At 40.0% G+C, this 25,098-nt stretch overlaps 3 protein-coding genes across 3 annotated transcripts; all 3 read left to right on the top strand.

Annotated features, from left to right (window-relative positions):
• The first annotated feature begins 206 nt into the window (after nt 1-206).
• LOC129247175 (uncharacterized) lies at nt 207-8,014 on the top strand. Its single transcript, XM_054886167.1, has 7 exons — nt 207-1,126; nt 2,881-3,205; nt 6,693-6,829; nt 6,881-7,030; nt 7,093-7,250; nt 7,320-7,522; nt 7,599-8,014. Exons 1-7 carry the CDS (start codon nt 329-331, stop codon nt 7,934-7,936), a joined length of 2,109 nt encoding a protein of 702 aa, XP_054742142.1. The 5' UTR covers nt 207-328; the 3' UTR covers nt 7,937-8,014.
• A 1,909-nt stretch (nt 8,015-9,923) lies between these two features.
• LOC129248709 (uncharacterized) lies at nt 9,924-15,443 on the top strand. The gene has a single exon (XM_054888337.1). The coding sequence runs from the start codon at nt 9,924-9,926 to the stop codon at nt 15,441-15,443; it is 5,520 nt and encodes a 1,839-aa protein (XP_054744312.1).
• Nucleotides 15,444-18,668: 3,225 nt separating this feature from the next.
• LOC129246936 (uncharacterized) lies at nt 18,669-25,017 on the top strand. The gene is made up of 5 exons (XM_054885693.1): nt 18,669-19,165; nt 19,235-19,519; nt 19,580-20,199; nt 20,278-20,449; nt 24,243-25,017. Exons 1-5 carry the CDS (start codon nt 18,869-18,871, stop codon nt 24,411-24,413), a joined length of 1,545 nt encoding a protein of 514 aa, XP_054741668.1. The 5' UTR covers nt 18,669-18,868; the 3' UTR covers nt 24,414-25,017.
• Nucleotides 25,018-25,098: the final 81 nt, after the last annotated feature.

Below are 25,098 nucleotides of genomic sequence, written 5' to 3'. Positions count from 1 at the left end.
CCCACCAGAAATTAAAACATTTTAATTTTCATTCAACCATTAGAGAAACGTGGAAATCGATTGTACAGCATGGTATATTCATCTTGTATACTCTGCATTATATAAATATCACACCCTATAATTTCTACAGCCTGTTTAATTTTGCATAACATATTAATGTGACAGCTACTCAGGAATGATCGATTACAGCCGTAGTCGTAGTGTTAATATTGCTGGGCAACCCTGCGCTCGCGTCGATTTTGATAGCGTTAGATATTTTTCTGTTTTGCTGAAAAATAATATTTTCTTTATAATTTAAACAAAATAGTTACTAATTTTCGGTGAAAAAATGAGTGATCCGTTAAAAAAAGGCGGCCGGACAACTGTGGTCTCTTCAGAGCTGTCTGACCTGAAATTTGTTAAGCTGCACAGCCCTAAAATGAAGAGTGTTTACTGGCAGCATTTTGGGTTTCCTACTAATGAACATGATCGCATCATCACTAAACAAAATGTTGTGTGCACATTGTGCCACAAGGTTTTGACTAACCATGGAAATACAACAAATTTGCGCGCACACTTGCAACATCGGCACAAAGACATTTTTCAAAAAATTTGCATCGAAAATGGTATAAGAATACCACCTCGACGTCCACTTACTAAACCTAACAATTCTGGGATGGGACCTGGCCGCATGAGCACAAAGCGCGACCCTCTTCGTCAAAAGGTTAAAATAGAGTCTCGGGAATCCATGCAAGATACATCAAACCAAGGTAGTTTGCCGGGAGAAGAGCCATCAATGCTCTATGAGACAATGGTTCCCATGACATACGACGACGACGACGTAATTGATAACGATCACTTCGTGAAAGTAGAAGTGTCCGGCAATACAAGTGTTGACGGATTGTCAAAAGTTAAGAATGCAAATGAACATAGTACTGTAGAAGTAATATCTATGTTGCCAAAATATAGTGCAGTTCCAAACTATCGGTCGGAAATGGGAGAGATGGTGAACCAATACCAGTTGCAAGATGCCTTGGTAAATATGGTCATAAATGATGTACGCAACGTGGATACACTTTATGATCAGGGTATGTCGACATTTATTCGCACCCTTTGTGGCAATGTTTCATTGCCATTGGACAAAAAGGTAATATTTACCCTAAGAGTGCATACATTTAAGTTGTTTATATTGATATATAAATTCTATGGGCTTGCCAATTTTTTTAATAGCTGAAAATGACAAAACTCCCATGGCAGCCGGTTCTACGTTACCGGAATCACTCGGGCTTTTCCCGGCCAAGGGCTGCCGCCCCAGTAAACTAGCCCTGTCTAGTGTACCGTATCCCACTCTATGCACTTCTGCCTCAAAATAAAAAACTAGGAACATAACAGTCAAGTTTAATCACAAGCACGTCGCTTCATAACAGATATTAGATTAAAAATATTCTTTATTTCGCCGATAAAAGTTATATCCAAGGCACATTCAACAAGGTAGTTGTGACAATCCACTCCAACTATCATACCTCACTATTATTTCAAATCATTTTAAAATCAGCTACATTATACTTTCATTTCATTCTCGTTTACCTTTTAATTTTAATACCGTAATACCTATAATTTTATTATTTATAATCAGTCGCGCAGATCGAAATTTGAAACTGGAATGGGAAAATTTTAAATTACGAGTCGTGAAGGGCACGAATTGTTTTTTTTTTTTTGCCGTAGTTCAAAAGAGTGAAATGTCGAAATCACTTTTACCTTTTTGAATGACCTTGTTTAGATCCATAATAAAAATATATTAGGGTAGAACCGCTAAGAGGCACTTTTAACATTATTGATGATTACAAACTATTTAGTCTGACACTCATTTCTATTGTTGGGGGGTTTTTTTTTCATTCAAATAAACTACAAATCAAAAAATGTTTATAACAATTGAATTCTTTATGCATTAAAGGTTGAGAATAGTTGACTGCGGCCGCCGTAACAGAATGGTTTGGTGCGTGACTACTATTCGGGAGCGCGTAGGTTCGAATCTCCGTGCATAAAACAGCATTGATACCCGCCTTTTCGAGCAGCACTGACTAAGGTAACAGCTTAGCATGTGTGTACATCGCGGGAAAGATTCGCACCTACCCTACATCTGCTACATGGTTCGAGGACAGCTGAAGGCCTAGGCGTTAGAAAATATCGCCTCTAAACAAAGTCGTTTATGCTGATGGTCAGTTTTTTCGAACGGAAGTGTAGATAGAGGATCTGTCGTAAGTGCAGAGATCAATTTAGATAAAACCTCCGGAATAGCGAGTTGCGATTCTGAGCGCCAGTTAAATGGCACTCAAGATGTTTTCAGCCTTTGAGGTTCAATCCACATTAGTCCTTAAGTGCAAACCAGCTCCTAGGTTTATTGATTTGGATGAGGTTCTGCTCTAAGTAGGAAGCACAAAATACCATAAGGTCGAACTACAGACTGCAAAATCTTTTCGTTAAAAACATCTCCGCCAGGACGACATAATATTGTAAAATCTCGAATCCTCCATTCATAGGACAAGCATGGCAAACTTTATGGGGGAAACTTTGCCTAAATCATTTCGTGTTAAAGTGCTTAATACTTTTTACTTTTTTTATTGAATATATTTGGAGCTCAGTAAAATCCCGCTAATATTCCCAATAAACGTAATTGTATATTTTTGAAAATTGTGACGATTTTAAAAGAATAAGAAATTGTGGGTCTTTAAAGCAGTCTTAAGGATTAAGGTCGAAAGATATGTCAGAATCTGCATTATTTGCGCAAAAGTGTCCGCTAAAAACACGTTTCCGCTTATTCAGAAAAACCTAAATTAATTTAACATAAAAATGAACTACGATCCAAGTCAGGGTTTATAATGTCTCTGAATTTATTTGCAGATTGAGGCGCTTATTCGCGAATTACATAGCGACAAGTTGACTACACTGGCAAGCCAAATTAAAATGCGCTCACAAGTAAAACCGTATTCTTTGGGCTTTGAAATTTGGAAGAACGTTGAAAATAAACATTTTATGTCAATATATTTCAACTATACTACAGATGCACCGGAATACAATCTTCTAAATCAATTGTACTGCACAGTTGAATACAACAAGTTTACATCCATCGACGAAATATTTGAAGAATTCAATTTGGAAAATTGCGCAGCAGCTATTGTTAGCTATGAATATGATGACTATCTTAAACACTTTTTGAAATCCAAGAGTAAGTTTTTAAATTATATTTTTTTATATATTAAATACATAGGGTTGTACGGATATTTGTTTCTTTTTAAAAATTCAAACAAATGAACAAAAATCAATTTTTTTGTATATAATGTGGTCTATTCGATAGAGTGATCATCTCCATTATAGATATATAGAACCCGATTTCAATCATGTGGCTGCCAGTACAGTAGTGGATTCTGTGAACCCAGTTTTCAGAGACCTTGGGGGCGGTTTCTGACTTTACCTCACGAATGGCATGCTCGATAATCGCCTTAAGGGTCTGACTTGTTAATGGATTGTTCACATAAGGTCGGTTCTTAATGGCATCCTACAAAAATTGTATAATTGCGTCAAATTGTAAATCACTCCCATATTTACCAATTGACATCGACGAGACGGCTGACCCACCTATTGCAGATGAAGAGCTCCAGCTTCCCCGTGAGACACGTGTAACACTGGCACAATTACGTTCTGGATACTGTAGCAGGTTAAACTCCTACTTATCCAGAATCGACCCCGACATACTAAACATATGTCCGGCATGTGAAGGCACTCCGCACGACACTAACCACGTTTTCACATGCCCTCTAAAACCGAATCATCTAACACCCCTCTCCCTCTGGATCCAATTCGTCGAAACAGCATGTTTCCTGGGCATACCTTTAGATGAGCTAGACGAAGATGACCAATGATATGCCCTACACTAGCGGGGTTTCTATTACTGTTAACACGATTTCCGAACTTGGCGCGCAGTATATCGAATGTAGCATGGGGTGTCGGGTGCGCTACGCTGTTTCAACCAAAGATCGTCCAAGTCCATGCTTTCGATTTCCGGCCATAAAACATTATTTATAATGCTTCTATCACTCTCCGTTGACCGAAATGCCATTTCTAGCAGTAAGATTTCCAGTGGGAAAGAACTGTCACTGTTAAAACAGAATATGATATATACATACGTAAAATTTGATGTCTTATAAATTGTGGAACATGGCTACCATCTCAAGTATAAGAAGAATTGCGACCTAGGTCTGTAGAAAGTTGTATGCGGCAGAGTTTTGTCGCGGCCGTCGTATAATGATAATGTCTGGAAAATAAATTAAAATTGATTGATCAAATATTCTATTCTATTGACAAATGTATGTCTTCAAACATGCCGCTCCCTTGCTCTGCCATTCGCGTCGCCGCGGAAACCGATCTGCTGCTGCACCACTTTCGTATATAACAAGAGCAGATAGTTCCAAAATTTTCATCGCATGGGCGGTAGCCACTAGCTAATTGACTGTTAACGTTACTTTAGTTAAATGCGTTCATCCTGGTTAATTAAAATATCCTCAAAATCTCAGCTCTCATAAATCTGATGCCAGCCTGCCTTAAGACTTTAAACATTGTGATGATTTTGGCAGACGATCTTCTGCTTTTGTTGTTGCTTACATTGCTTATACTGCTGTTGGGAACTTTTTTGTTACGCTTATACTATTATATATATTATCTTCTTATGACATTTTCTACACATGTGGCATCCATCTCTATGTAACCGTTTATCGAGCTCCAAACGCAGTAATTATGAATTACGTACCTTACGCTCAGCGGACTTTTTTATCTGAAATTTAAGAATATAAATATTTTAGAGATATTAAATAAGTAATTAGCGCGTACACTTCTGTTAGGTGTTAGGTCGAGCTCCTCCTCCTATTTGTGGCGTGCGTGTTGATGTTACACAAATGGAGGGACCTACAGTTTGAATCCGACTCTGAACGGCAGATACTTTTTATGAGGAGCTTTTTCATGGCACAAATACACTCGGAGGTGTTCCATTGCCTGCCGAGGGGCGACCGCTATTAGAAAAAACTTTTTCTTCATTTTGGTCTTTCACCGAGATTCGAACCTACATATGTATGTTCTCTTTGAATTCCGAATGGTAATCACGCACCAACTAATTCGGCAACGGCGGCCGAGATATTATGATGTTAATATTAACCGTTTCCACTCGAGGTATTTTTCGCTTGTACGAACCAGCAACTCGAGACGATTTCGGTCAAATTAGGTAAACATTTCTCTTGTTGTAGCAGCATAAACATTCTCCATACTTACATACGAGGAATGCTGCTGGAGTGACAGCCCTTGACCGGATATAAAACCGGGTCGTTTTGGTAACATAGAACCGACTGTCGTGGAAACGTAAACATTTCTCTTCTTCTTGCTTGGCGCGATAACCGCTTACGCGATTTTGGCTGAGTTAAATAAAGCGCGCCAGTTGTTTCTATCTCGTGCTAACCCGCGCCAGTTAGAAACACGAAATGAAGCGAAGTCCTTCTGTCTTTCCAACGTAGAGGAGGCCTTCCTCTGCTACCACGCATCGAATACTTTCAGAGCCGGAGAATAGGTCAACGTTTATAGATACTTTAAAACATTTATAAACAAACAAGCGTATACAAATAATACAATTCCAATATACATAATTATTAATTTATGTATATGTCAAAAAGAACAAAGCGTCGCTCGAGTTCATACCTCAAATCAGCCTGGCGCCGTATCGACGTCGCTCAAGTACAAAGGGTTTATTATAAAATGAACACACTTGACAGTGAAATCGTTACGTTTATCAAATTTATGTAATGCGAAGCAGGCGCATTCTTATCGTCAGATTTCTTTATGGGTGGTCGTATAACTAAACTAAACTAAATTTGTGTTTTTGTGGAAACTTGTTTTCTGTCCTTCACATATTTTGTGCACCCGTAGAACAACATTCATAATGGACTAAAAATAATAGGCGGCCTTTTGCTGTGCTTTGTACAATTGCACCTCAACCGATCACTGCGATTCAAAATCCTCCTAGGATATGAAGAGATGGAACTTTTGTTGTTTGTTTGCTGTTTTGCTGGTTCTGCATTGAAAAATAGAAAGTTAGATGAAAATGTTTCCTACAATAGCGACAAATACGCAATTTTTCATGCAATCCAATCTGCATCGAAAGCTGCATCGTAATTTATAAATTAGCCGGAGCAGATGTGATGCACTTTATAACAGAAAAACACATTTGATAATACAATTCACTGCACTTATTTACATTTTTACCGACTGGTTTTACACATATCTTTAATTAATTTTAATGATTCTAATTACTGACTTGGAAACTGGTATTTTCGCATGTGCTTGCTGCTGCTGACCCTTAGCTTTTTACTCGCTGATGAATAAATGGTTAATGTCCAAGCTCAATGAAAAATTTCAAACATACCTTTATAAAAATTGGCGAAGTACTCCAGGAATGCTATAAGATATAAAAATAAGTATGTATAATATTTAAATTAGTAAGAACAGGCTATTAAGAATCTTACCACCGCTTTGCCTGCTTGGCGAAAATTTTCAATAAAACTGATCAGATAGCACATCCATTCTAGCTCGTCGATATATATCGGACTTTCTTAAATTCGCCAACAAGATTCAAAACATTTGCCTTTGATATTTTTTTTTGTTTTTTTGTACAGATGTCCCAATTATATTGTCGTACGATGTCACTGTGGACAAGTGCTTGAAATGTGTATTCGCTTTACCGGATGTGGCTTCAATAATTGATCAAGTTAAGGAAATGATAATGCGCTATGGATCGGAGATTAGTTCAAAGGTAAATTTTTTTATTTAAAAAATTAATTTAATTTCAATGTATTTTCAACAGGATGTAGACATTCCCACAATAAATGATGAATTTCCCTGGACGTTTTACGAACTTTTAAAATTTTTTTCCGAGACCGTATCATGGCCCGAAGACGTTGATATTCTAGTTTCTTCCTCGAAAGTTATTGTGGATACGTTAAATATCTTAGCCGTAAGATGAAAAATAATATGTGTGCGGAGCACATGATCTGTTCATAAGTCGATTTATTGCAGATAACTTTGGATACGCTTAAGGGTGAGGAAATTCCGCACAGTAGTATGTTATCGCCTATAACATCCAAAATAGTGAATAAAAAATTAGCTTTATGTGAAACTGACGATGAATTTGTGGCGAATATAAAAACAACTATAAGCAGAGAACTTCAGGACGTGTAAGTAATTATTCCTATAATAAAAACTCAAAACAGTTTCACCAAATTTAACGAAACCACTGTTTGTAGTGTAATTTCCGATCACCACTTGACCATTGCGGCATTGCTTGACCCTCGATTTCATCGACTAACAACTGTTAAAAATCTAGGAAAATGTATCCAAATTTTAACTAATAATTACAACAAAATGCACCAACAAGATGGAGGTAATGTGACAGTGACAAAAGATTCAACCGAAAATAAACCTGCTACTTCCACTTCAAGGAAGTCAAGTATGTTACTCATGCATTTTTGTATTTCGGCTAGGTATCTATGTTCTTTCTAATTATGCGTTTGTTTTTTTTATAGATTTGGAGATATTTTTTGATATTCAGGATGAGCCGGTCCCTTCATCTGCAACGCAAGAAGAGTGTAACTTAGAAAGTGATCTGAAACGTTACCGAACGGAAGTATATGTAAATTTAGATGAATCACCGTTTTCATGGTGGAATAAATTTGGTCATATGTATGGGAGCTTAAAACGTCTGGCACCCATTTACCAGTGCATGCCATGCGTTGTGAACATGAATTTTAAGAAGCATGTCAAGCAGCAAATTTATGAACAGCATAAGCGATATATGCTTACAGGCAATTTAATCGATGCAATTCTTTTTCTGCATAATAATAACGATAATAAGTTTGATTAGAGCACGAGTGGAGTAATTGTTAATATTTTATTATTAGTTATAACTCAAAGTAAATAAACGCAGTTATATAACTTCGTACATTTCTAGTTCGTTATAAACTGAATTTATATATATATATATATATATATTTATACAAGTAAGTATCAACTTGTTTTTGTGTAGTTCCCACAAATATCTGTATTTCCACTTAGTGTACAATATTTCCCTAATAAAATCTCTTGAGAACGAATTCCACGTACAGTAAGCATTCGTGAAATCGCACAGAAAAAAGCTGGGGGCTGCTTTTTTAATCAATCTATGATTATGGCCATATGATGTCCATAATTTTGCCTAAACTTAAAAAACATATTTGAAACTGGTTTTAGTTCAAATTTAAATTTTTTAAAAAAGCGTTCCGACGCATAATTTATAAGCTATTAAAATTTATTTTGATATTCAGTAAGACCCTTAAGATTTGATTTAAGAAAAAAACATTAAGCCATATTAAAAAACAAAATAAGAATAAAAAAGCAAACAACTTTACTAGCGCCTCGGAAGACTATCAAAATTATCACTAAATAATAAACTAATATATAAGACTAATAATGACAACTACTATAATAATAGGGCACCAAACACCAAATGACATACAAAGTTTTTTCTAATAACGGTCGCTCCTCGGTAGGCAAACGCAAATCTCCGTGTATACTTCTGCCTCGTAAAAACCATCTGCCCTGCCGTTCGGAGTCGGCTTAAAACTTCAGGTATATTAAATTTGTTTATTTCATTTACAATTCTGACCCAAAGAGCACTAAGACTTGACGATATTCCTGACCAAAAGATCGGAAATTTCACAGAACATCTGGTAATCGCAATAAAATTCATCAACTATGCTATTATGCAATTGCGAAATGCTATAACTATAACTACGCTTAAGGTCCCTAGGAATTTAAGATATAATTCCTTCCTCTTCCTCTGCTACCACCGGCTGGTACCGCAGCGAATACTTTCAGAGTCGGAGCGTTTGTATTCATTCGGATGACATGACACAGCCGCGTAGCCGCTGGATCTTTATTTGCTGCGCTATGTCTATGCCGTCGTAAAGCTAGTTCCATCGCCTGCGATATTCGCCGTTGCCAACGTGCAAAGGCCCAAAAATCTTGCGCAGAATCTTTTTCTCAAACACTCCAAGCGTCGCTTTATCGGATGTTGTCATCGTCCACGCTTCTGCGCCATACGTTAGGACGGGCATGATGAGAGCCTTGTAGAGTGTTAATTTTGTTCGTTGAGAGAGGACTTTACTACTCAATTGCCGGTGTTAATGCTGGTTCCTAAATATACAAAGTATGTATATAATATACCTCGAAATCATAGCTGTCAACAGAGACGTGGGTGCCGACTGTTTGTTTGATGACAGGAGGTACTTCGTTTTGTCATCGTTCGCCATCAGGCCCATTAGCTTTGCTTCTTTATCCAGTTCGGAAAAGGCAGAACTAACAGCGCTGTTGGAAACCCCTGCTTAGTTGTAAAATATTGGGAACCCCTGATACTTGTAAAATGTTGGGAACCCTTGATTAGTTGTAAAAATATATGTATGTTGTACTATATACTTTATGTATTTGATTCCCGCTAATTCTGTGTATGCGTGTTTGTACACAACTAGTATGTCCGCACAATAGGTAACGGTCAATGCAGAGTTCCTATTTCGTTGTTTCTTGTTCGCATACATATGTACAAACGCGCATATATAGAATTAGCGGGAATTTGCATATGAATACCGCAGTGTGTCCTTCGCCGAATTTGCCGCTGCGTTAATGACTGGTACAATTTAAAAAATCAGTCGTTAGCCAGCGGAGGGAGTAGATAGACACACTGCGAAATAAACGCACGCACAGAAAGTTAAATTCGCAAACATTTATTCCCTCAATTTTTTCACAAACTTTTATTTCGCAAGTCCGTTCGAAAGTACATTTGTTCGCCATTTGTTCCAGCCAGGACCTAGGTAACTATGGCGACACCAGTTTCAAAGGCCACTACACCTGCATCAGTACCCGACCAGCAAAGGGTGTCGGATGCTGGCACTGCCGTCGGTGTAGTGGATTTGCCAAGTGCTCCCGTTGCCGAGGGAGTCACCACTCGTGCTTCATCTGCCGCCCGCCAAGAAGTGATGTTTCAGGCTATGCAAAAACGCATCGCCGCGCTTGAACGTAGCCTGAAAGTTGCCCAAGACAAAATAAGGGAACACGAGTTAACCAACGAAGCCCAGCGCGCTGATGCGCAAAGCATAGCCAGTGCACCCAGCGACAGTTCCGCCAACGAATCTGCCTTGCCGTCATCAAGCCTGCCGATGACACAGATCCAGTTGCTTCAGCCGCAATCGCCGTTAATAACATGTGCTGCTACCTGTGTGCATACGATGCAGCCGCCGCCGCCGCCGCCACTTCAGAACGTTACACGTTATCAGATGTACACCGCCACTCGTTCCTCACCGCTTATTTACACATCCTCAACAAATGGGACGTACAACAGCTCGACTTTACCTCCGTGCGACACATTTGTTAGCAGTCTTCCGTCAACGGTGCCAATTTCCGCTAACGTGGGCTCCTTACCCTTGCAGTTTTCAACCCAGCCAAGGAAATTGCAAGATTTGCCGGAGTTTAGCGGGAAACCAGAGGACTGGCCGATATTTTTTACTGCCTACACCGAGTCGACCACTGTCTATGGGTACAGTTGCTTTGAAAACAACTTACGCCTGCAGAAGTGCTTAAGGGGTGAAGCCCGAGAAGCTGTTAAATCGCTACTAATCCATCCAAACAACGTGGCCAATATCATAGAGCAACTTAAGTTCCGATTCGGTCGCCCAGAGCAATTAATTCGAAGCCAGCTAGCCCATGTTCGAGAAATTGCCCCGATATCGGAAAGCTCAGTGGTAAAGTTGATACCATTTGCGACGAAGATTAGCAACGTTTGTGCATTTTTACGTTCCGCGTGTGGCGGAGAGCAGTATTTAGTGAATCCAACACTCCTCGATGAGCTCGTCGGAAAGTTACCCATGAGCAAGCGTATCGAATGGGCAGTCTTTGCGTCATCTTTACAGCCTTACGCAACTGTTCAGCATTTTAGCGATTGGCTCACTCAACTTGCCAATGTCATCTGCACGGTTTACGATGGGGAAGCAGCGAAAGATTCGAGGCGTCGGGTTGTGTTGCACGCTGCCGAATCTCAACGTCACTCAGCCTGCCCTATTTGCCAGGGCCAACATAAGCCAGCCGATTGTACGCAGTTTAGTCAACTTACAGTGCCGGAAAGGTGGGAGGAGGTGAAACGACGTCACCTTTGTTTTTCTTGTCTCAACGTTGGACATGGGTCGCGCAATTGCCAACGGCGCAAACTATGTTCAACTGACGGGTGCAAACGGTGGCATCATAAATTGTTGCACGATATTGGGAAAATAATCGATGGGTCATCAAACCAGTCACCGCGGCCTCGAGATCGCCAACGACGTACTTCCATTGCCGATACACATACAGGTATTAGTACGAGGACGCAGCCAGCGTCTCGTATTGAACAGCAAGGTGATGCGGGTGCAGCGGTCCTTAGTTGCAGTACAGATAACAATAGTAAGTTATTATTTCGGATTCTGCCGGTCGTGCTGTATGGGAACCAAAAGCGCGTTGAGACATACGCACTTTTAGATGAAGGTTCGTCAATAACAATGATTGATAGCACACTAATTGAAGAGCTCGGCCTACGTGGCCGGACTGAACGCTTGAACCTACAGTGGTTCGGAGGACGTGCCGCTCAGGAGTCGGCCATGGTGGTAGATCTACTCGTGAGTGGTGCCGGTATGCAAAAGAGACATAAGTTACGAAGGGTTTATGGTGTTTCAAACTTGCAGCTGCCTTCTCAGAGTCTGAATAAAGCCGATTTGCGTTGCCATGAAAGCCAATTGAATAAGCTGGCAGTTGAACCATACGCACAAGTCAAGCCAAAGCTGCTAATCGGACTCGACCACTGCCACCTCGGTTTGCCGTCAACAACAATGCAGCTAAACAAGTGTGGGCCATTCGCTGCGAATACTGAACTAGGATGGGTCGTATTTGGGTCAACAATGAACTCCGATCCATCATTGCCATCATGCTTATTCGTTAACTGCCACACTGATCAATCTCTTCATAATATGGTTGCTGAATACTTCGAGACGGAAAGCTTTGGGGTTCGAGCTGCGCCTATCATGGAGAGTGAAGCTGACGTCCGTGCTCGGGAAATATTGAAGTCTACTACACGCCGCGTTGAAGGAAGATACCAGACTGGTCTGCTCTGGAAACGTTCCGACATACAGCTACCTGTCAGCTATTCTATGGCTTTGAAAAGATTAGCGGGTGTTGAAGCAAAAATGAGGCGCGATACAGACTTTGCCGCTGAATATAACCGAATCATAAGTTCCTACGTCATGAAGGACTACGCACGAAAGCTGTCGCCAGAAGAAGCTGCTTTAACTTGCAACAGAACATGGTACTTGCCTCATTTTGCCGTGAAGAATCCAAATAAGCCAGGCAAGTTACGCATGGTGTTCGACGCAGCTGCTGAAGTGGACGGTGTGTCCCTTAATTCACAGCTTATGAAGGGTCCGCAAGAGTATCGGTCCTTGCCTGCTATACTATTCCACTTTCGGGAAGGAGCAACGGGCGTGTGTGGGGACATCAAAGAGATGTTTCACCAGGTGCTGGTTCAACGTGACGACAGATGTGCGCAACGATTTCTTTGGCGTCAAGGTGATAGTACCAGACAGCCCGAGGTATATGAGATGCGCGTAATGACCTTTGGAGCAGCATGTTCGCCTTGTGCCGCCAATTATGTGAAGACGATCAATGCGTTGGAGTATGGCAACAAAGTCAAGGGTGCTACCCGAGCCGTGAAATCGATACTGGACTACCATTATGTCGATGACTACGTCGATAGCTTTGACACAGAGGAAGAAGCAGCTGACATAACGAAACAAGTTCGAGCAATACATAAGATGGCCGGTTTCGATCTTTGCAATTTCGCGTCAAACTCATTAAGAGTGACAGAAGCACTTAGTGGTGGCGGGAATATCCGTCAAATAGCAAATAAAGAAGGAGTACTGGTGGACAGAGTCCTCGGTTTGTTTTGGCAGGCATCAACCGACACCTTTGGGTTTAAACTGAGATTCAACAACGTAGATTCCAACGTTTTGGACGGAGGGCGCCGTCCGACGAAGCGAGAACTTCTCAGTGTGGTCATGTCGATCTTCGACCCACTGGGCTTTCTTAGCAACTTTGTAGTGAGCGCTAAGATCCTCATGCGGGAAGTGTGGAAGAATGACATCCGGTGGGACGAGCCACTGCCAAGCAACGTAAACACCGCATGGGAAGGATGGCGTAAACAACTGCCAATGGTCGCCGAATATACCGTCCCTCGATACTATTATCGAAATGGGAAACCTAAAGTTTTGCAGCTCCATGTTTTCGTCGACGCCAGCGAGGATGCCTTTGCCGCGGTAGCCTACTGGAGGTCAACTAATGCCGCCGATGAGGTTGAAGTCGCATTTATATCTGCCAAAACTAAATGCGCGCCGATGAAGTCATTGACGGTCCCTCGATTGGAGCTTCAGGCAGCTGTATTGGGTACGCGTTTGATGAATTGCCTACGAGAGGAGCACTCCTTGCACATCGATGACTGCGTCATTTGGAGTGACTCCAAAACAGTGATCCAGTGGCTTCGCAGTGAACATCGGCGCTATAAGCCATTTGTACAGCATCGGATCGCTGAAATATTAGCCACAACTACTACTGCAAATTGGAGATGGCTACCTACCGAGCACAATGTCGCTGACGAGGCTACTCGAGCTAATAACTTTGTCGACTTTAGCTCATCCGCCCGTTGGTCCTGCGGACCACCATTTTTGTTACGAGAAGAGCAGTATTGGCCGACAGAGAGCTCTACATGCAATCATCATGAGGAAGCTGACAAGGAACTACGTCCTAAATTCGCCCTTGCAATCGTAAGCTGTACATTTCTAGACTACAACCGATTCTCTACATTCAGTAAACTGGTGAGAACGACAGCATGGGTCCTGCGATTCATTGACGTTTGCCGCCGCCGTAAACCGCCAGACCGAGGCTATGGGTTGACTGCCAAAGAAGTTGAGACTGCAAAGCTTTGTTTGTGCCGCCTCGTTCAACGCGGTGAATACGCCGAAGAATTTCAACACATCGAAAGCGGTCGCAACCTGCCACGCACCAGTTCGCTCATTCAACTTTCGCCGTATATAGACGAAGATGGTGTTCTTCGTGTACGAGGGCGCATAGAAGCTGCCAGCTGGCTCCCAATAAGCGCGAGACGCCCTATCATACTACCGCCAAAGCATTGTTTCTCAAATCTGGTCGCCATGCACTACCACGTCAAAATGCATCATCAAAATCTAGAAGCCACTATTTGTGAGATACGTCGCCTTTATTGGATACCACGTCTCAGGAGTTTGCTGCGCAGTATAGTCGCCAATTGCGCCATTTGCCGCTTAAGAAAAATCCATGCCGTATCGCCACTGATGGGCCCTCTTCCGATTGATAGATTAACTCCTTATGTCAGGCCATTCAGCTATACGGGCCTCGATTACTTTGGACCGATAACAGTAACTGTTCGCCGCGCCAACGAAAAAAGATGGGTGGCGTTATTTACGTGCCTGACAGTCAGGGCTGTGCATCTGGAGTTGGCTCATGACCTCAGCACTGACTCATGTATAATCGTATTGCGCAACTTTATAAATCGTCGCGGCGTTCCCGTACGTGTGAGGTCCGATAATGGGAAGAACTTCGTCGGTGCTGACATGGAAGCAAAGCGCTTCAGCGAAGTCTTCGATTGCAATCGCCTGCAGGGTGAGCTGTCGCAAAGGGGTGTAGAGTGGATATTTAACTCGCCTTTCAACCCGGCAGAGGGGGGCGCTTGGGAACGATTGGTGCAGTGCGTCAAGAGAGTACTACGATGCACTTTGAAGGAAACGTCGCCACGGGAGCACACGCTCAACTGCTTCCTAATCGAGGCGGAAAATATTGTGAATTCTCGGCCGTTGACGCACTTGCCCATCTATGTCAACCAGGAGCAGCCGCTGACTCCAAATGACTTCCTTCTCGGTGAAGCCAACACACCGCGAACTCCGATTGCCAGCGAAGTTCTGGAAACCAAATGCTTTCTTCGACAACAGTGGCGTCTTGCTCGACAACTAAGCGACCATTTTTGGAAACGATGGATAGCGGAATACCTTCCGACATTGACACGCCGGGTTAAGTGGTGCCAACGAACAAAACCTCTGCAGATAGAGGACCTCGTCTTCATATGCGACCCCAATATATCTCGTTGGGACTGGGGTCGAGGCAAGGTGGAACGCTTGTATGCAGGAGCGGATGGTGAGGTCAGACGAGCTGACGTACGCACTTCGAGTGGATTAAAGCGCCGTGCCGTCTCTAAATTGGCAGTTCTGGACGTTGATTATGGTGAATCGGGTTGATTCACGGAGGCGGGAATGTTGGAAACCCCTGCTTAGTTGTAAAATATTGGGAACCCCTGATACTTGTAAAATGTTGGGAACCCTTGATTAGTTGTAAAAATATATGTATGTTGTACTATATACTTTATGTATTTGATTCCCGCTAATTCTGTGTATGCGTGTTTGTACACAACTAGTATGTCCGCACAATAGGTAACGGTCAATGCAGAGTTCCTATTTCGTTGTTTCTTGTTCGCATACATATGTACAAACGCGCATATATAGAATTAGCGGGAATTTGCATATGAATACCGCAGTGTGTCCTTCGCCGAATTTGCCGCTGCGTTAATGACTGGTACAATTTAAAAAATCAGTCGTTAGCCAGCGGAGGGAGTAGATAGACACACTGCGAAATAAACGCACGCACAGAAAGTTAAATTCGCAAACATTTATTCCCTCAATTTTTTCACAAGCGCAGTTGTTAAGGCCGATGATGTTAATATCATCAAGGTATCAAACGGCGCTGCTGGTGTTGAGCAACTTCATCTTGCATAGCCGTATTAGTTTTGCGGGGATACCAAATTCAGACATCGCGGCATACAGGAACCTCCTTTTTGTACTGTCGAATGCAGCTTTGAAGTCGACAAAAAGATGGTGTTTGTCAATTCTCCTTTCATTGGTCTTTTCCAAGATTTGGCGTATTGTGAATATTTGGTCAATTGTAGACTTTCCAGGTCTAAAGCCACACTGATAAGGTGCAATCAGTTGGTTGACGGTGGGCTTCAGACTTTCACACCATACACTCGCTAGAACCTTATAGGCGATATTTAGGATTGGGTAGAGCACACTTAAATTCCAATCGGCAGGCATGCTTTTTCCAAATACCATTATCATCATCTTTAATGGAAAATCTTCATGAATAGCATCTGATAATTTGTCCAAAAACCCCATATTTGGCTTTAATGAGCCAACATACAATTCAAAATTGCATAAATATTTGGTCGTTAAGAAGATTTGTTTTCGTTGGATACCGCATAATTTTACAAATATCTCAAAAAAGGGCACGTGTCGATTGGTGCAAAGAAATGTTGAAGAAATTTAGCCGCGGTTGTTCAAAGCACGCCTATAATATGAGCCGTCGGCATTGCGAGTGCTATAAAGCGGGCTTAATCTAACAAAGCTGTTCGCGGAAGAAGCAGCCCAAAGCAAATGGTAACATGTTTTTCCCGAAAATCTGGTCATGTCGCGACCATATTACTAGAGCAACTTAAAACAGTCAATTCTGAGTGGTGCACACTAATTTTTTTGCCAAAAGTTTTCGGATAATTAAAAAAAACCAAACCTCGAAGATGAACCATCCTTTGCTAAAACAATGCGAGTTCTCACACAAGAGTGTTTTAAGCACTCAAAAGATCGAATTAATGAGTCATTGGCCTTGCCGCCCTGATTTGGACCTAATGATTTCTTTATGTTCCCGAAAATCGAAAATAAAATGTGCCTGAAGAGGAATCGTTTTGAGGGAATCCTACGAGTGGCAAAAGTGGTTTCAAAATTGGCGAATGCAAAAGTGTATTGACTTCAAAAGAGAATATTTTGAAAAAATAAGCCATTTTCATTATTGTTTTACTGTGCTTTTATTATTGGACGCAAAATATAAAAGGCAACCCTCGTAAAAAGGTTTGCATTAATATAAGTACAAATATTCAAAGTAAAACCATTACAATAATTAATATTTATTACTTTCTTTATTTACTTACAGTCATTTAAATATTAAAGAATTGAAAAAATTTCCCATTCCTCACGTTGGCTTGAGCTACATATTTCCAAATGGTGGCTTTGCTTTTTTCCCCGACCATACCGGTCTACGTTGCTTGCACTCTACTAAATAAAACAAAATCCGTTATGATTTTTGCAACAAAATGTATAGTTTCTTACTTATCAGGCTATTTTAGCTGCTCAAATTTGGGTGTACATCGCATCCCTTTTTAAAATATTTTTGTAGGCGCGTGAATTTGTGTTGTATAAAAAGTAATTTTAACGAACTAAATTTATTGAGGGGGGGAGGAGGTAACGTTTTTAATTTTTTTTTTTTACATTTTTTTTATTTGATTTTTTAAATGAAGAACCTTTCAAGAATATTCTGTGAAAATTTTAGATGAATCGGAGCAAAACTTACAAAGATACAACCATGTAAGTGTTGCTACCTACCTGGCTCAACCGCGTTTAGCGTTAGCGTTAAAGCGTATTTCCCACAACTTACGTTTTCAAAGTCGGTGCCCCTCATAACTTTGAAACTACTGCACCGATCCTTTTGAAATTTTGAACACTTTTTCTGTAGATGTTTTACAAGGTAACGCCGAAGAGTTTTTTTCGAATTTGTTGATACTTTTGTTTTTACGGTAACTAATTCACCGATTTTTTACGCGAAAATCGTGTTTTTGACGTTAACGTGTTCCCAAAAATCGAAAAATTTTTAATTTCAAAAAACCCTCTCGGCGTTACCCGGAGAAAACGATTATCTAACGAAATAACTTTGGTTTTTTGATTTCAGATGATTTAACACCGAGTTATGAGGGGCACCGCAAAACTACTTTTTTTTGAGATGCGTCCGAATAATTTTTGCCATTGCCGTATTTTTACATATTTTTGGATGAAAATTTCACAAAATATACTTCAAATGCTATAGTTTTATGTAGTAAAAGATTTGACGAATAAATTTTAACTGTGTCATCAAAAAAAAAATCATAAAAATGTGCCTTTTTTCCATGAATTACACAATTTTGAGATATGGACGCATATTCATTTTTTCAGGAGAACTTGGTTAAGCCTTTTATACTGTTCTAAGCTTTTATCGAAAAGATAACAGTGTATTTGAGTTAGTTTAAATTCCATTAATTTTTGGTATTTTCTTTGATATAAGAAAACCTACCACCGATAAAAATCTGCGCGATGCACAATTCTCTTTCTTTAAACAGTTGTCATTTGCGCCGGACTTGCCGTACGCCATAAGAAAATAGTTGCATAGGTTTTTTGCATTTCGACATGCCGTACGGCACGTATATGTGGCGCTTTCGGCTCAAAAACTAGATTATGCAAGTTAAACTCGTTTCACAATGGATGCACTGTAACGAACCTATTATGCACTAATCCGTTACTAAACGGAGAAGAATTGATTGGGTCTTTAGATAATGAAATGCCAAATACTTTAAATTCAACCCTGTTCGGTTGTTTGTGGACGATGTGATATTGACAGCTGATGCCAATCTTATAAAAAAAAATACGAAGAGATAAAAGCTGGAAAAATTCGCCATTTGATTTGTGTGTATTGCGATCGACATTGTCATCGTCGTCGAGTCGACGAACTTCCTTGTTTTCACAAAGATATTGTGCACTTTAAGTTCTATAATTTCTTAAGCTGTGGATGATTACTTCAACAAAAGTGTGCGATGGGAAACTCAAACTCAAGAAGTGACTCTGGCAGCGATGGCCCAAATGGGGCCCCAGCTGGAGCCAAGGAAAAACCCCCTAAATCAACAACTACGCTTCCCATACGCGATGGATCTTCCGTAGCAAATAGCAATGCTACGTTAAAAGCCGAGAAGGCAATGAGTAGATCAGCATCGGGTGCAGATGTCACGGAGAAGTATTTAACGCAACTCGTGCCAATTGAAAAGTTATCTGAAATACTTAAGGAGAAGTCAGTCAAGCACGGGGTCAATGGTATAGTTTCGGATGTGTTTGTGGTGAGTAATATTATTGTTATGCTTATTTTATACTGATTGCGGCATTAAGTGTTGTGGGCTCTTTCGTAGTCACAAGTGTTTCCTCATTATGCTGATTTAGGCAAACGACTTTTTCGCCTAATGCATAGTGCATCGAAAGCAACCACAGCCTATCTAGGCACGGTGGCATTCCGGCAACAGTGCGAACGTTTTCTTGGCATAATGGACGATGACAAAATTTTAGAATGCTATATAAAAATGTTTGCAGAAGAGGATAATCCAGATTTCATTACTAAAGAGGGTGTGACTCGACTACTTTTTACTTGCTACACTATAGCTATGCAACATTCTGGCAACGCAGTGTTGTGCCCAGCAGTAAGTAAATTGATATATAGCTATCAAAAGTAGTGGATAACCTTGACCCTTTGATTACAGATTAATAGAACATTTGGCTCGGTGACCAAGTCAATATTTTTTAGCCACGACAACCTAAGTGTAGGCTTTGTTTGTCGTTGGTTTGAGCAGAATCTTATTCGATTGGTTTTGCTGGTGCATAAATATTGCGTACATATGTTGTCAACATCTTATAGAGGTCTCGAACAACAAGGTCAGACATGCGGCATTGAACTTCAAACACCAGTGTTGGAACAACGTAATCCATTCCCTGATGCAGCTGGCAGAGATGAGGGAGATTCAAACTATGATTCATTAATGCCATTATCTCAAGCATGGTTATTAGCTGGAGCGCTTCCTCCGCTTTACTCCAAACCCCAAACGATACAGTCGTCAAACACTAATAAGTCTTCTGCAGCTCAAATTTTCAAAGAAAAACTTTCTATGATACCATCACATTGGACTTTATTGTACAACTCAAATGAGCATGGACTGGGTGCTAATCGTTTTTTGCATCACGTTCTTGGCTATCGCGGACCAACACTTGTGTTAATACATACCAAGGACGATCAGACATATTGTATTGCTTCGCCAAATGAATGGAAGGAAACTCATTTGTATACGGGTGGTGAAGGCAGTAGTGTAGTTCAACTTTTTCCAAAGTAAGAATATAAATATTTCTGTTGTTTTATATATATATTGTGTTACCTCGGGCGTTACATATTATATTATATTTTAAGGTTTGTGATATTGGAGAAAAAACCCAACATTTTGTACTTAAATACGAGCATACGTGGCTACCCCAAAGGACTGCGTGCTGGTTCAGATCCACGAAAACCTATTATCGCCGTAGACGAACATTTCGAAAGTGTAGATTGCAAAGGACTGGCCGCAGTGCTGTTGGCAATAGAGGTAATTAAATACAATTATACTACGTAAAGATTAATGGTGTTTATAATTTGCTTTGAAATTATAGCCAAATCAACGAAAAATACATTATCACTTCTATTTTAGTATTAAAAACAATTTCATATTTGTGTCAGAATGTGAGATAAAATTGATAAATTTGGATAACTCTTTGAATGAATTGATTTTAACTATTTGCAAAATTCTTACGAACTATTCCTGTTTGCTGCAATACATCAAAAGCAGTGAAAAGCATTATTTGCAAAAAATATTAAAAACAGAGAGATGGATTTTTTATGCTGAATGCATTTTAATTAATTCGGTCAGCATATTTCTTAAAAAAGTTGACGATAGATCAGAGTATAAAATTATTCAATCAATGAAGATTTAATGCTTTACGAAAAAAGGGGGTTAAGTCCCACTCTTGCACCAAGAGGCCATACGGAGCTACCTATATATATATATATATCCGTGTATATAATTGGCACTTATGCTCTTCTTGGGAGTTTAGCCCAGCTTCTCTTCCTATTTATTTACTTATTTTATTTATTTATTTATTTATGACCTATGGTTTTACGCCGCCTCCGAACGAGATTTGCCATTGTCTGCCTAGGAGCAAACGCTATTAGAAAAACTTGTTCTATCAATTTGTGCCATGCCCGGGGTTTCGAACCTGTGCTCTTTCGAATGGTAGTCACGAACCAACCCATTCGGCTACGCCGGCCGCCGGAATTGTATGCTGAAAGAAATAAGCCAGCAAAAAAACTTAGATAGCCCTCCTTCTCCCTTCAGTATCCTCGGTTTCCAATGTTCCCTAAGCCAATTAAATAGCTTTTCATTCTCGCATTGTTCTTTTCTGCTAGCCTTTTTCAATTAAGAAATGAATTGCCAAGTGAAACTTAGCTAATTATTTGGAAAGAAACCAACCTTATGAATTCTATATACCTTGTAAGTTTTTTGGGTCTGTAGTATTTGACTGCTTTGTTGCACTAAATATGGATAGATTCCGAAGTGAAAGCGATACTGTAAACAGCTGTAGTTGTTGTAGCAGCATAAACATTCCCCATACATGTACGGGAAATGCTGCTGAAGTGGCAGCCCTTTTCCGGATATAAATTCGGATCGTTCCGGTAACGTAGAACCGACTGCCGTGGCAACTGTAAACAACTTTTTTTGATTGGCTGCAAACAAACTCATTTGTATTTGGTTATCGGACTTTCATCCGTTTCGGCAACAAATATGTTCCCAATGAGGTGTTCTTCATACAAATGCCCCAACGGACGAACCGTTCATAATGCGACAACTCTTTATATCCAGAAGTCCTGATAAGATCGTGTCAATAAATTTGCATGAATAAATTTTAAAACTTAATATTGATAGCTTCAAGGCTTCGAGGCGGTGAATTCACTTCATGTGAATTTCTTATAACTTCGTGAAATTCTTTTAAAAAAGTACAAGGCAATCATGAGGCAGTTTTAAGTTGTTGTTGTTGTAGCAGCATAAACATTCCCCATACATGTACGGGAAATGCTGCTGAAGTAAGAATCTTTGACCGGATATAAATTCGGGACGTTCCGGTCACATAGAACCGACTGTCATGGAAACGAGGCAGTGTTAAGTCATTTTTACGGGTATTCTTACACAACCTTCTAACGACACCACTGTACAAACTTCGTCGAATCATCCAAAAACAAATAAAATTTATTACCAAAATTTGTTTCTTTATACATATATTGTCTACTAAAACGCCTACAAAATCTTCTCATTCTCGAATTCATGTGACAATAAATTTACAACAAAATATAGCCAAGCTTTAAGTTTTAACTCAACAACATAAGCTTTAAGCTTGAATTTCATGCAATAAGCTCGAACCAGTATTATGCGGGCAAAATTTAAATTAAAACTTAACCTCAGCAACTCTCGAGCTCCAACTCAGAGTTCATGCTCATTTTTATTGGTGAGAACACCTCTTGTCTTCTCTCCTTCTTGTCCCCCAGTTAGTAAATGAAGTTGCCCAGCTGTGCTTTTGTTCCGATGGAAAAAGGGGCGACGAGACCAAAGAGCAGTTCTATAAGTTCCTGGCCTAAGCATATGGGCGCAATATTTAAACTTTTTAGCGATTTCATATAAATATATTCAGGAAGATATATATAAATTCATGTGTACTATTCAGAAGTGCGTAGGTACGAATATCCGTGCACGAAGCAGCATAATTATAGAAGGTTTTTTCTAATAGCGGTCGCACCTAGGCAGGCAATGGCAAACCTCCGAGTGTACATATTACTCCCATGAAAAAGCCCCTCATAAAAAACCATTTGCCGTTCGGAGTCGGTTTAAAACTGTTTTTTTTTCGAGATGACGCCCGTGAAGAGGAAACTACCATGAGTACTGCTATACTGGCATAGCCTTACAGCTACACCTGCGTACTAAACACCTCTCCACAATCTACCACTCTCTCCGCGGAACTGCCAAAAAGGTATTACCTCAAGGGGCTGGTTAGCTCATAGACTGCTAGGTTTTATGTCTACGGAGCTCCGCGCGTCTCAAATCATTGTGAATATGTTTTGCATGGGCGCAGATTCGCTTTCAGTTATCACCCGATTTCAGAATAAAATCTATAACATACTCTCCGTTTAATATGCTACAGGTCTCGGGAGCATAGGGTGGGTATTGCAACAAGACGTGATCAGCGTGCTCTTCTCCCTCCGTGCAGATTGGGCAGTTTGGCGAGCTGTAATGGCCGAATCTATGGAGGTATTTTCGAAATACCCCGTGTCCTGAAAGGAATTGGGTTAGGTGGAAGTTTGTTTCCCCATAATTCCTTTCTTACCACGTCGTAAGAATGGGTATTAGCCCATGCGTCCATCTACTTTTCGGTTACCTATTCCACCGGTCTTGTCTGTGGGCGATTGAATGACGCCTTTCTTCTGTATAGCCTTATATACACTCGCTGCATTTCTTTCGCCAAAACGTCTACGAGGACTTGACCTGCAATAATAAAGGAAGCATCGTCCGAAATTGTACGGAAGCGGCAGATAGTCCGCAAAGCTCTTAGCCAATAATGGATATCAGTTTTTTTTTTTCAGTTTAAAACTATAATCCCCTCCGTTAGTGGGAGAACATCAACACGCACTTTACATATAGGAGGAGGAGCTCGTCCAAATACCTAACAGAAGTGTACGTGCCAATTATTTATTTATTTTATATTTAAATACCCAACAGTAGGGAAAATCAAGCTTGAGAATACGGCCGATAACAGAGGAAGGCTGCTTGATTTCTCTGCGGCACGTAACTTTGTAGTGTACCCAGCAGGTACGAAGCTATAGGTGCAAGTGATATCATTTAAATATGTTTGCAAACAGGTATGCACCAATTGTTATTAAAAAATTATTTTCTAATGCTGTTGCACGCGTTTATCTAATCCGATTCTTCATTGATATCTTGATACCGGTATTTTTACCACAACAAGTATGATTTCCAACAATAAGGAATACAACTTTCTAATAATAAAATGAAACAATCCTTAGCATCGTAATAAAGCGTAAATTCACGTTTATTTTATCAATATAATACATATGAATGCGACACAAAGAATTACAGTCAATACCAATAGAATGCATATCTAATTATGCATTGGGGTAATGTTGGTAAATATTTATACATATGAAAGAGAGAAGCATGTATCGCGGACGCACATTGAAATTGTTTACTTGATTCATTATCAAATTGTGTTAAATGTAGTAAAAAATTACCATATCATTTGTATTTTCATACTTTCGTCTATTGAATTCTTTTAAAGGTGTGGGGCTGCGGTGATAAGGCATCACGTGATGTGCAATTGGATATTAAAAAATGGCAAATAAAAGAAGCTGAACGACAACGTACAGTTAAATTAACTGCCGCCGATTGGATGGATCATCCCGATCGATACTTATTAGAACTGGGAGGTCGCACAAACTACAACAATTGAATGCCATAAGCCTTTGTTGACGAATGTATGCATAAACTTTTACGTGCCTTGAGCCGCTGGCATCAGCAATATAACTATCAATATTTATTAGAGTACATAATGAACCAGTTTCGATATGCAGTTATCGCAGTTGAAGACCTTCAAGCAGAAAAGACATGTGTCGACGTATTGTTCGGTCAGTCAACAATTCCAGTGTCTTACTTTTTAAGTGTTTAACGATCTTTCAACCTAATATTAGTTTGTCTTTAAAGTGTTTTTATGTAGCATGGGTACTTATATATACAATATATATGTATGTATATACTCGCTCTGGTCTATCCGATTGTAAAGTGTTGAAGTGTTGAAATTTGTTCTATTTGCAGTAGACGATATATGTTATATTTTTTATTTAAGAATGGAACGTCAAAATTTTTCTCTAAATGCGTGGCGTTGCATTATTTGTCCAAGTATGTACTTAATAATCCGATATATTAATTATTTTCGCTGAAACGTCCATTTTATTGTTAATTGTAATAAAAAATACATAATAAAATGATACAAATTAATAAAATTAAATAATATCAGAAATAACTAATGACGCTTCCATGACTGTTTTTATAGCTCCAGCTGCTACTTTTTCTGTTCCAACAAGTAAAATAATATTAATATTATGTATATTCCCAACATAAAAGCCTGATAAATCGAG

This window comes from Anastrepha obliqua, chromosome 5 (assembly GCF_027943255.1).
Source record: "Anastrepha obliqua isolate idAnaObli1 chromosome 5, idAnaObli1_1.0, whole genome shotgun sequence".
Taxonomy (NCBI): Eukaryota; Metazoa; Arthropoda; class Insecta; order Diptera; family Tephritidae; genus Anastrepha; species Anastrepha obliqua.
The sequence above is the reverse complement of the archived record's forward strand: the minus strand, read 5'-3'. Positions and strand labels throughout refer to the sequence as shown.